We start from the raw sequence: 13,447 nt of genomic DNA, 5'->3' as shown, positions 1-13,447 counted from the left end.
GTCCATTTGTGTGGTCCAATTTGCATCCCCTCATCCTTGTTGACCTGGCTCCTGCAGTCATAGCAGCTACTGAGGAAATTCAGGGTGGATTAATAGAGTCAGGGTGGATTAGTACCACCCACAGTGACTTTCACACAGACTTTGCAAAGAGGAATGGCCAACATTCTATCACACCATTTTTTATTCTAGTTCTGAATCAAATGCTACTTATCAACATTAAAGGTGCAGTGAGATCTGATGCATAATCCCAGCAATTGCACTTCCTGCTATACCACACATACATGGCCGGAGGTGCAATTATGGGATTGAACATCAGATCGCATTGTGCCATATTGCTAGTGCAGGGGGAGCCCAGGATGAGAGTGCGCCCTTGATCCAATGTGCTCACTCAACTGGGAGAGCCCATTTGTTGATTGTGCTCCCCTTGCTGGGAGCCCTAATCAGCTGATGGGTGCTCCTAGCTAGGGGAGCACATAAGAGCTAAGGGCTTCCATGAGCTCCCTTAGCTGGGAGCCCCCAGTCACCTGACCAGAATTTCCAGCCTCTGTAGCACATGGGAGTCTTGAAGGACTCCAGCGTGCTCAGAAGGGTGGGAGTACTGGTTGCATATTCAATTAGTCATAATGGGATCCAGCCCCAACATTATTACATATATTTTGTGTAATAACACTGTGGAGTTATTAAATGCATTTTGTGGCTTATTGCTTGTTTTATCACACCATTAATTGAATGAACATGATTAGGTCACTATTTAAGATGTGATTAACCAGTTAATCATACTTTAAGTGTAACATCTGTCAGGAGCCAAAGGCTCTGCAAGTCCTATAGAATCAGATGAGTTTTAGATGTATGTTGCTCAGATATGATTCTGAGAATATTTTAAGATAGTATAAACATCCCTGAAGTGTTGGAAAGACAAAAGATTATACATTCTAAAGACTTTCTTGTTACTGCTGTCATAGTTGGCTTCACTATATAAAAACACCCAAGATCAATAGTTTTATTTAATTAACTATTATTAGTAAGCATTATAATCATGAATGTAACAACTTCATTATGAAAAGTATATAATTTCAAACCTACGTTATATTTTGTAGATTGCCTATCAGACTGGCAGCTATACATTAGCCAAGAAAGCTTTCTCACCAGCGTGGAATTATTTTGTCTCGTCTCCATCTCTACCATCTGCTGATTCAGCAGTTATTTTTTCCAGTAACAATTTTACTATATCTCTGAACAGGTAACTGGTAAAAGGATTTTTTTTAATAACAATTAATTGTAAATGTGCACTATTTTATTTTATAAAGTAACAGGTTATAAATTATTATTTATGCTCTCAGTCTGAATGCTGACAATTGTTAATGTTGTCATAAAAATATATATGATCAAAATAACAGAGTTTTCATTATAGCTATTACCTCTACTATTATTTATAATGATGTTTTCTCAGATAAGACAACTGGGCAAAATTTTTCCCAAGAAAAATTTGATTGCCTTATTTTCCTGTATAGAATATACAACACCAGAATTGTCACTTCTTGATGTTCTTGACATTATTAGAAGGAACAGGGTCTCAGTAATGTCTCTAGTGTTTATAGCCTCTCCAAAATGGTAAAGGAAAACAGACTGATATTTTACACTTTTTAACATTATAGAGGTTTTAACTCAGCCTTGTAAGGAAGTCTACTAAAACTTCATGGAAAGAACACAAAAGGAAATAAAAACAATTATTTGCAAGATAAAAAAAGACAAATTGTGTTTGGCATACATATATATATATAAGGTAATAGAAAAGAAATGCAGTTAGGTTAAAATATATTAATAGTTTGTCAATATTCAGTAATCCAAAACATCTGAATTTTACATCATCATCTTCATTAGATGAACTCTTTTTATTAATTGTGTTAATAGGAAAATATTGGCATGACTGTAGAGGAGAAATAAAGTAGTTTTAAAATCTATAAGTTTGGAGTTTGCAGAAATGCTGCAGAACTTTGAAGGTTTATTGGTTTGAATCCAGAGCATATCACAAACAACCAGTGTGTTTTTGTTCAATTTTGAATAGTGTTGTTAAAACAAAAACTATTTTCTGAAAAAAAATCTTCCCTCAAGTTTTGTATTACTCGTCTTTCTTTATATTATAACTGCTATATTACCGCTTCCACATCAAACCAGACCTATTCCTAAATCCATAGAAATAAATGAAAAAATTCCCATTTAAAGACAAGAGCATAAGGCCAAATTTTAAAGATATTCAGACACCTAACTCTCTTGGGTGTCTAACTTGTATGAGAATTAGGTGTCTGAATAACTTTAAAAATGCACACAAGACGTAGGATTGAAAGATACCTTCTGGAACAGAGACTGCTTTTCTCCTGTTGCAAGCAACTTTGTCATATAATACCATTCATAAACTTTTGAAGCCACATTTTAAATGTGGTTAGATTTTTTTACTTCTATAGGTTTTAGGTGTTAATTTATTACTTTATTTATTTGTATAAATTTTTTCATTCATCTTTTGTCCCTATTTATCTGTTTTATGTATGTTGCATATTTTTGTTTCAAACCATATTGGCTGCTGATACACATGCTTGGATGGGGGGAGGGGCCATTTAATTAGAGCAGCTGTCCAGGATCCCCCTCTAATTGAAAACAGCTCACTGTCATGTGTATTAAGCCCCCCGCATGTCAAAATGGCTGCAGGGGCACTTTAACTAAAGCCCATTCAAAGAGGTTTAGTTAAAGCACCCCTGTGACAATTTTGAAACAGGGGGCTTAATACATGTGGTGAGGCTATGCTGGAACATTCTTATTAGAACATGTCAGCCCACATCTATAGTCACCCTAAGGTTGTTTGTTCTGAAGATAAGACCTATTCATATTTGATTTGTATGAATCAAATGAAGATTGCAGTTTGGAACAGCTGCTTAGAATTTTTCTAGAGATTTTCTTTTTTTTCAGTTAAGTCCAGATCCATCTCCCATTAAAGTTAATGTAAAGTTGTCCATGGACTTCAGCAGGAATTGGATCAGTCCCTTAAATCATGGAGACCATTTTCAATTTGTTTACTGGTAGGTCTCAGGCAATCTAATTGGGACTGCCTACAAATAGTAATGGCTAATGGGGACTGCAGTGGAAATTGGAAGGAGAGGAGAACAGCTGCTCCCTGTACTAAAATCCCTGGTGGTGTCATTGTAAGGCTGACTATGTGAACATGCCTACACACATTCTTCCTGGACTTTCAGTCTTCTTTTAGGAGGCGTAATGAAGGAAGGGAAACTGATGATGTACTTCCTAGAGAACAAAGATGCAGACTTTGGAGGTTACAAGGCAAAGGATTGAAAACAAGACAATTCCTCCAGAAACACCATGAAAACATGTATCTGGAGGAAATACAAAAACACTGTGTTGGGAACTGAACAACACTAAGAAAAAAGAATCTATTAGGAGAACTTAGCTCTTCAGGAGATGGGAGTGTGTGTGTGTGTGTGTGTGTGTTTGTTTGTGTGTTTGTGTGTGTGTGTGTGTGTGTGTGTGTGTGGTATCTAGCCCAGAACTATTCTGATTCTTTAGTAGAATCATTAGGAACTGCTGCAAAATGATGATGATGATGATAAAACAACCCCTCAGATCTTTGAAATAACTTTCAGTTCCTCAAAAGATAATACGACAGTGGTATTATTATGTTCAAAGGGGAAAAATGCCCAGAAAAGTCTGCAAGATACTAGAAGCCAGATATAAACCCAAGCAGGAGATTTTTACTTTCTATTTGAGTGCTAGCAACAGAGGGAGGGCTACGTAAATTTAATTTCCTTTCTGGTAGCAGCTGTCTAATCCTTGTGAATGGTGATGTCATATTTGGATTTTGTATTTTCTCAAGTTATACACGTTGTATATGGAATAGCTATATTATTATTATTATGTAGCTTTACCATTATTTTACCTTTTTTTACATTTTGTAGGTTATTTCTTGATGCTGTATCTCAGGCTTCCCCATTCTTCTTGCACCTGTTTCTGAGGAACATATTTATCCTTAATGACATTCATGTTAAGGAAGGAGCACTCTTCTGTGATTCCATTCGTTTCAGTGAGATACTGTACAATGAACAAGTATGTATGGCTTAGAAAATATGTGGAGCTTGATTTTATTTTCTTGATTTGACCAGCTTGATCTCGAAATTCCAAGATGACTGTTGCACTGCAGTTTAAGTTGATACAGTTTTCCCTAAGTTGATAGTCATCAGAAACACTCTTCTAAATTATGTTAATGCTAGCAGATGTTTATATAGCTTTGGTCTATAGGCTTTTTCTTAATCGATTTTCTCTCGTTCATAGCTTGATCCAAAGCCAACTGAAGCAAATGGAAAGACTCATTTGCTGCGTCCAGATGAGCAAGCCTGTGCCTGTTGCAGTTTCTCAAAGCAGTTTGAAATACCGCAAACGGCACACTGAGAACAAAAAAATTTCAGCAAGGACTCTAATTTTGATACCGGGAAACACGCTGGGAAAAAGCAGCACAGGGCATGCTCCTGGAGCTCCGAAGCAACCAGAGGCTGGGTCCTCCACAGAGATGCTCTGGCACCTGGCCAGAGCATCTCTATGGCTTCCCCATGCCCCTACTGGCAAATAGAAGTGGGGTAAGGCTGCAGCAGTGGCTCAGACCCAGGCTTTGTCCTTGTTAAGTAGGGACATGGGGGTAGAGGGGACTGTGGGGGTGGGGGGAGCTGCTTGGGAGGGGTGGGTCCCCCAGCTGCCCCCCACCCCTGCACAGCGCACAGTCGTCGTCCCCCCCCCCCCCCCGCTGACTGAAACAGCAGCAGCCGTCCAGGTGCTCAGGACCTGCTACTGGCAGAGCCCCCCTCTGGCATGGTGCAGCTCCAGCTGCCTGAGACCTGACACCATCTGGCCACATGGAGCTAGTCCGGCCCAAGGCCATGTACCTTTGGGCAGGGCCAGGCTTCTCTTGTTGTCACCTGGGGTCCCAGCACAGCACACAAGAGTTGTATGCCCTTGGGCCAGGCCAGGTCCTGCTCCATGGAGCCAGCCTGGCCCGATGACATGCAGGGCACTTGAATGCAGGACCCAGCCCAGCCCGAGTGTGCTGGGCTTCTGTGTGCAGTGCTGGGACCCTGGGTGACAGCAAGAGTGGCCTGATCCTGCCTCAAGGCATGTGCCCCCAGGCTGGGCTGGCTTCATGTGGCACAGGTGGCTTCGGGTCTCCAGCTGGGGCTGCACCGCACTACGGGGGGGGCTCTGCCCCTAGCAGGCCCTGAGTGCCTGGATGGCTGCTGCTGCAGTGGTGGGAGGGGGAAAGTGGGGGGCCTGTGCACTGTGTGGGGGGGGGGACAAGGGACCCACTCCTCCCAAGCACTCCCCTCCTCTGCCAACCCCACAGTCCCCCCACACACAATCCTCCCCAGACCCACACAATCCTCCACCCCCACAAACAACCCCCATAATCCATCCAGAAACCCCACACCCTCAAACCACACCCACGTACCCACTCACAAACCCCATACCTCCCACAAACCTCACCCCCAGAAACCCTATACACACCCTCACACACCTTCCCCCCCGCCCAAACCCCACCTCACCCCAACAAATCTCATACCCTGCATCCCCAACCACCAGATGGGACAGGACCTGCTGGCAGGAGCTTCAGCTGCAGGGGTAACTGCCACACTGCATCCCTGCCCCGTGCTCACACTGGCACTGGAACATGTGGTTCCAGCCTGGGGGTGCTCCTGGTCCCAGGAACCACTTGGGTGTGTGATGGGCTGGGGGGGAGGGGTTGATGTGGCAGCAGGGGTGTGTATGAGGAAGAGAGAGAGAGATGGGGGTTGGGGGTGGGGGAGCAGTCTGGGTAGGAGAGGTTGTCAGAGCCAGGCTTAGAGCCCTTCTGCCCTGCTAGAGCAGCCTGTGCAGGGGTAGGCTAGCCTGGAAGGAAAGGGGCTTGCCCAGCCCAGTCCCTGAGCCCCAGTCGAGGGCTTCCCAGAAATGACGTGGAGATCGTTGGGGCCTGGACACAGGTGCATGGGGCAGAACAGCAAGGGCTTTCACTGGTCAGAGCCACAAAGCAGCAGCTGGATACATGTCCTGGTGTTGGGACAAAGCTGTTGCTGGGAGAGAGCTAGTGGGAGCAGGCAGGAGCTGCAGGTTAGGAGTGAGGGGCACTGGGGTGGCGAAGGGAGGGCTGTGGGTTGGGAGTGAGGGGCAGGGGCAGGGCACTGGCATATCAGTGCTGCTCAACACCCTATATCTTGGTGAGAGAAGGAGGCAGGGGCAACTCTGATTTTTCTGTGATAAAAAACCAAAAGTAAATGGCAAAGTACATACAAATTTCCCTTGCTTTATGTGGGTTCTGTAAGTGCGAATTTGCTCTTATGTGATGACTCTTTTTATACCAAAAATTCGTTATATGTAAGGTAAATTCACTCTTATGTGATCAGTGTGGTGGAAGTCCACAGTCAGCTGCTTTGTGCGGTGCATTGTGGGAGTGACATGCACCAAAATACAGTCTCCTGTGTGGATCTGTGCTCCGCGCTCATTGTCAGTGACATGTGTTTATGTAGTTGCCATCCCCATTATGATAGTGCCCTGTGCTTGTGTGCACTGTCTACTGTTGGTGAGTACCAAAATTGTCTTTTAAAAGTGGTAGAAATAGGTCTGGGGGTCAGTAGAGTCGGTCTTGGGATGTATCTCTATTTGTTACATTGTAAAGTGGATTCCCTTTATGCAAATTCAAGTTGTGCGCTGTTTTCCAGGAATGCATGTATAGCATAAAGTGAGGGAAACCTGTAGATATTTAGAATTTGTTTTATTATGACGATAGAGGCACTGGTAGTCTTCCAAATTGTTTTAATATTGTAAATATATCAATAAAACATTGCCCAACTGATCTATCAGTGGGGATGCATAGGGGGTGCACGTGCACCCCCTGAGAGCACCGGTGCACCCCCTGTCAGGCCACGCTCCCCGCTCAGGTGATGGGTGGGGGGGCAGGCAGGAGCGCTGGTGCCCCCCCTATGAGCGCTGGCTGGGGAGTGCAAGCACCAGATGTAGGCCACAGTTGTTTCCGGAAGCCCTGTGGCCACTTCTGGGAGTGCCGCAGCTGCTTTTGGGAGCAGCGTGGCCATTCACCGGCTGGTAAGTTTTTGCCACGGGGAACTCCTGCCCGCCCCCAGTTGAGTTGGAAGAACATTAATTTGTAGTATTTTAATGCGATAATTTAGGTTGTTATCAGAATATGTGCAATTTTTAAACGGGGAACACCAGGATCTTTCTTGGTGAGACCTGAGCAGAGGAGCCTGCCCAATGCCAGCACTGAGGACATAGCTGGAGGGCAGATGAGGTGGCTGACTTGGCCATTTGGGCCAAGAGGACATGACTTGACAATTCAAAGCCACTTGCCGCAGTGAGCACATCTTTTGGGTGATAGCTGCCCAGATGCCAGAGCAGGGGCACCAGAAGACATGACAACAATTCTTCTGCCTGAAGGCCATCTGTGCAGACATGGCCCACTAGCAGCTGGCCCAGAAGTGCAGGAGGCTCTGTTTCAGTGCCTTTACCATAGCCTGGGTGGCCATGCAGTCCCCGTCTGGGTCTGTGAGGTCTGAGAAGGGGCAGCAGCAGAACAGATGACAGCAGCAGCACCGGTGGTAGTAGTTGTCCATTTCAGCCAGTCAGGGTGTGCTTCAGATGAAAGTGGAGGTGAAGGCGCGGGGGCTGGCCTGCCAAGGAAGGCACCTTTAGGCTCTGGCAGTGATGGTGGTGGGGAGGCCCATAGGCAGTGCAGGCTTCCTTCCCAGGCTGTCCCGTGACTGCAGCTTGGTGGCGGGCTGGGCAGCAGGCTGGAACAGGAGTGCAGAAGCTGAGGTGTGGTGCTGGGTTGTGGTGCAGTGTGGTGCCCCCTCCCCCCGGGGGTTAGTGGTATCCAGCAGAGGACCCTGCCCCCTGCCACTGTGGGGCAGGAACAGCAGCAGCCCCAGGCAGGAAGGGGTGCGGCCAACTTACCCCCAAAAGCTCTGAGAACAAGCTAGCAGTAGCCAAAGGCAGGAACAGGCCTGGCCATCTTCTCCCCAGAAGCTTCTGTGACCAAGCTTGCAGCAGCAGCAGCAGCCTGGGACAGGAAGGGGCATGGCCAACTTCCTCCAAGAGGCTCCTCTTCCAGAAGCTTCTGTCTATTTGTAACATTCAAATACTGTGGGCCCTAAGGCCCACCTGGCTGACAAGTAGCCCCTATTGTATGGGGACTAATGGGTGAATGTTGCAACAAAATACTTGGGACAACTAATGAAAAAAAAACAGGTTAGGAGTGTTGTCAAAGGGTCAAAATGTGAAAATAAGTGTGCCTGAGGGGGACACAGAGCAGAGCCCCCTGGGCCGCACCCACTGGTCGTCAAAGGCATCCGAGGAGCCAGTGGACACCGCCCACTGGTGCTCTGCCCAGAGACGTGCACAGACAAGTGAGAGGAAAGCGGCCCTGCAGTCTCCGGGCACCTTCCTGGCCAGAGCCTCCTTGGTCACGTACAGGGCCCACTTGGTCAGGGCCAGGAGGAGGTTGATCAGGAGGTCTCCCAGAAGTTCCTGAGAGCAAATAGCCTTGAGCTACTCACCATGCAGCTTTTTTATACTGCTGGGGAGCCTCTAGCTCCCCTTGGCTGAAGATCCAGGAGGAGCTGGACAGGGACAGTTTGCCCCAAGTGGCACAATTTGCCCGACACTAAAGTGCATGTTCAGGCACACGTGCTGAGGCACAAATCTCTGGCACAAATTTGTGCTGTTGCTATTTGGGCTGCTGCAAGTGCATGTGCCTGCATGTGTGGACATGCCCATTGACTCCAACAGCGTTTGGATCAAGTCCTAAAATATGCAAAATCACCATTTAATTTATGGTATGTGGGTACTGCTGGATTTTTTTGCTATAAACATTTTTGTCACTTGTGCTTTTTCTTCAGTATTAGACTTCTAATAGAATGTCGTGGGTATAATAGCCTGAGTTCATTCCTGCCTATCCAACCCTAACAAAGAGTGAGGTATTGCTTCTTGAAGGTAATAACACAAAGATTTATCAACTCTGCTCCTTTGAGAAACTATAAAACTTTCACTTCAATTTTAGTTTCACTTCACTCACTGGGTCTACTCATGCAAAGGCTGGAGGAATGGGACCTAAAATGTCAAAACAAGAAAAGGTTAATGCTTTCTCCCACTAATTAGCTATGAGTGGATGGCATGTGACTTTACAATTTTACTGATTTTTCATGATATGGTTTCTTCTTGCTCTGTTTAAAGTGGTTCTGTGTTTGAAGTACAAGTTTTTTGACATCATAGACTAATAGACTCAAGGGATAAAATTAGGTTAAAGCTACAATTTTCTTTGATGTCATGAACAATGCTGTATTTGTTTATACACTCCTTCTAAGGATTGCTGTAAGCTTTATTCTAAATTCAGACATCGTATTTACTATACCATTATACTGCCATTTAAACTATAGAAATAACTTTCTTCTTCCACCTTCTGGGATAGGTAATTTAAAGTTATAACTGAATACACATTTTATTCTTTTGCAGGTCGCTAGATTAGTTGAATGTAAGAGAATGCTTGTGGCAATTGAGCTCAGTAATTGGTTAAATGACGCAAATTATGCCCTGCAAGCTGTTGTTCAATGTTATAGTCTCCTTGCTCCAATTATCTACCACAAGATTTCTTCAGTGCCAGTGGTTCAGGTAAAATCATTTGAAAAGAAATAGTTGAATTCAAATTCTCTGAGTGGGTAAACAAAAGATAGACCAACATTGTGCCCAGGTGAAGTATACTTTTACCAGTATACACAATTGGAAACTGGCCTATATATATAAATGGGTATATAAACTGTATATACATAACTAAACTGGTATATATGTCACTCAAACTGCTGCAGCAAATGACAGCTGAAGCAGAAGCAATGCTGACAAAAGGTCAATATTGAAAGACTCGGGGATCCAAGCAAGCAAGTCTTCTTCCACCAGTTCCTCAATGAAAAACTGGTAAATTCCAATCAAAAACAATGGGAGAATGTCAGCAGTGTGTGGGGTGCCCTCAAGACCACCATCATTAGCATCTGTGAAGAGACACTTGGAGTCTCTACCAGGAAACGTCAAGATTGGTTTGATGAGATTGACTGGGAGATCCAAGAATTGATTGATCTCAAGTGCAATGCCCTTTGTGCTTAGCAAAACAGCATCACCTCCGAGCAAAAGAAACTGAACCTCCAGTAAGGCAAAGCAGAGTTCCAAAGGAGGACCCGTGATATGAAGAACAAATGGTGGGAAGACGAGGCTAAGGGGATTCAACATCTCACTGACATCCACAATATGTGGTTTCTTCAGTGCCACCAAAACTGTCTATGGTCTGAGCACTCAGGGACCAACTCCCTTGAGAGCTAAGGATGGAGAAGACCTGATTGAGAAAAGCGGAGCCATCAGTGTGCATTAGAAGAAACATTTTGAAGGACTTTTCAATCAAGATTATTGTTGATGAGGGTGTTCTCAACTCCATCCTGCAACACCCAGTCAGAGATGATCTCGGAATCCCTTCAACCCTTGACAAGGTGAGGAAAATCATCAAGCAGATGAAGAAGGACAAGGCATCTGGAGCAGATGGAATCTCCATGGAAATCTTTAAGTAATGGGGAGAGTTGCTCACATCACAGCTTCATGCCCTCATCTTAAGGATCTGGAATGATGAGAAAATCCCCGATGATCTCAGGGACACCATGATTATGACAATCTTCAAGAAAGGAGACAGGTCTGGCTGTGGAAACTATAGAGGAATCATCTTGCTGTCCACCTCAGGAAAGATCATTGCAAGAACTTGCCTGAGCTGTCTCCTTGCACTTGCTGAAGAGTTCTTCCCAGAATGTCAATGTGGGTTTAAGGCACCAAGAGGCACAACTGACAATGATCTTCACAGCTTTCCAGCACCAGGAGAAAGTCTGGGAACAACATAAGCCTCTCTACATGGCCTTTATTTGACCTCATGAGAGGTTTCGACTCTATTAGCCTAGAAGTGATGTGGAGGATCCTTGTGAAGTATGGATGCCCACTGAAATTTAGTAGTATTCCTTGCCTGCTCCATGATAGTATGTAAACAGTGGTTCTCAGTAATGGATCTATCACAGAACTCTTTGAGGTTAAGATGGGAGTTAAGATGGCTGTGTCATCACTCCAACACTCTTCTCAATATTCCTTGTCATGATGCTACATCTGACCACCAACAAGCTTCCAGCTGAAGTGGAGCTAAATTACCAAATGGATGGTAAGCTGTTTAATTTCAACTGAGAGCCAAAACCAAGGCCAGCTCAACCTCAGTCATTGAGCTCCAGTATGCTGGTGATGCTGTAGCGTGTGCTTACTTAGAAGCAGATCGTCAGGCAATCATCATTGTCTTTACTGAGGCATACAAGAAAATGGGACTGACAGTTAACATCCAGAAGACTAAAATACCAACACACTCCTAAGGAACAGTCCCCAGCTCTGGCAATCTAAATCCACAGTGAGACTCTGGAGAACATTGAGTATTTCCTTTACCTTGGAAGCCATCTCTCTCAAAAGGGTGTCATGGACAAAGAAATCCAACATTGCCTCAAATATGCAAGTGCAGCCTTTGGATGCCTAAAGAAATGGGTGTTTAAAGATTCTGACATCAGAAGCAAAAACCAGCTCATGGTTTATCAAGCAGTCGTGATCCCACTTTGCTGTACAGAGCTGAGACATGGACAGTGTACAGGAGACGTCTTAAGTCATTGGAGAAGTACCATCAATGCTGTCTGTGGAAGGTCTTTTGAATCCAGTGGGAAAACAGATGCACCAACATTAGCATCCTTCTGCAAGCAAACACTACAAGTACTGAGGTGAGGATCATCTGACATTCATTGGTCAGCCATGTCATTTGGATGTTTGACTCCAGGCTCCAAAAGCAACTTTTATTTTCCTAGCTCAGCAAGGTGTATGTTTAAGAGGAGGGCAGAGAAAGTGCTTCAGGTGTAGCTTCAGGTGATCTTCTCAAGGCCAACTAAAAACAATGCAACATCAATGTTAACTCATAGGAGACTATTGCCCAGGACTGGCCCAAATGGAGGAAGAGTTTTTTGTAGGGATCTCAGTACTTTGAAACCTCATGACAACAACAGGAGGTAAAAAAGTAGGAGTGGCAGAAACCGCATGTTGCAGACCAAATCAAAAATCTAGCATCACCCACCCCATGTGGAAACACATGTCTGAGATGTAGTAGAGTCTGTCGATCTTGGATAGGCCTCATCAGCCATCTTTGGACACACGGATAAGATAGTCATGGAAGACAATCATTTTCGACTGATTTTTGTAAGGTGTTGCTGAAGAGAAGATAACCTAACAGAACAGACACTCGGCACACAAGTGGTCTATACTTGTAACAGAACAGAAGTTTGGTACACATAGACTGGTTTAAAAATGGTGAACCCAGTTTAAGATTTGCTCCTCCTCCCCAATGGCAAATGTGTGTTCTTTTCGCTACCTTGCTTACAGAAAACTGCATAATTTAGATCAATTCTGCCTCCAGCTTTTTGAATGTCTGCACCTAGCCTGAATGTAGGGGTACAATCAAATTTATAACTGTGTACAAAAAATGAACTAAAGATGAGCTACCAAAAGGGAAGTTATTAATATTTCTATAACTTCTGAGCACTCCCATAAAGTTATAAATCCATGTATCTGGACAGTGTTTTCAGGTATACTAATATCAGTGAAGAGTAACTGCACTGAGATGAGTGCTGTAATATATGTCTAACTATGACAGAATCTTGGCCATAACTTCCAACCATATTGTGTTTACAAATACCACTTGTGAAGGAACAAAAGGGAGTGTTTGCAGAGTTCTTTTTTAAGTGTTTGTCTCTGATATTTAGGTGGTCCTTTCCCTTCTGGGGCTGAAGTTGATTTTATTTTTCAAGAATACCCTTCAGTTTTCAATGGAGAAATGTTTCCTTTTAAAAATACATTTCTTTCCAAGAGTTTGCATATTTCCTATAAAAGACTATGTACCTTCCCTCTATTTCTGTTTTTAGTAGTAATACTATTAAAATCCCATCAGGTCTTCAGCAAAATATATTGTGGCAATATCCAAAGACTTTCAAATTCATGACCAACAAATAGAAAACATGGATTTTATATTAAGGACCAATTTACATAGTTTAAAGCAGTCAGGAATGATTATTGTGTTCAAATCCGAGAGAGGATGGAAACAATTAGGAAAAGCAAAATAGATTTCATTACATTACTTGTGATGAGCTCTTGGTTAAGCAGTTATTTGCTATGATACCTTAAAAAAAGCACAGGCAACAATTGGAAACTGCTTTTCATGTTCAGATCCCCATTCAAATGGATAGTAATTTGGTTTCCATATCTGTTAAACAAGACAGAAAAATGCGTC

At 44.0% G+C, this 13,447-nt stretch overlaps 1 protein-coding gene across 6 annotated transcripts in view; it reads left to right on the top strand.

Moving 5' to 3' along the window:
• Nucleotides 1-13,447, top strand: part of CFAP54 (cilia and flagella associated protein 54) — a 250,254-nt gene that overhangs the window by 73,740 nt on the left and 163,067 nt on the right. For all 6 annotated transcript variants that reach the window (XM_019480938.2, XM_019480941.2, XM_019480937.2 and 3 more), the window contains exons 24-26: nucleotides 1,098-1,240; nucleotides 3,963-4,110; nucleotides 9,571-9,726. In XM_019480938.2, the coding sequence (XP_019336483.2) occupies nucleotides 1,098-1,240; nucleotides 3,963-4,110; nucleotides 9,571-9,726 (447 nt within the window). The remainder of the gene's footprint in view (nucleotides 1-1,097; nucleotides 1,241-3,962; nucleotides 4,111-9,570; nucleotides 9,727-13,447) is intronic.

The sequence above is a fragment of the Alligator mississippiensis genome, chromosome 4 (genome assembly GCF_030867095.1).
Source record: "Alligator mississippiensis isolate rAllMis1 chromosome 4, rAllMis1, whole genome shotgun sequence".
Classification (NCBI taxonomy): domain Eukaryota; kingdom Metazoa; phylum Chordata; order Crocodylia; family Alligatoridae; genus Alligator; species Alligator mississippiensis.
Note: the sequence above shows the minus strand (reverse complement) of the source record. Positions and strands in the feature narration are given on the sequence as shown.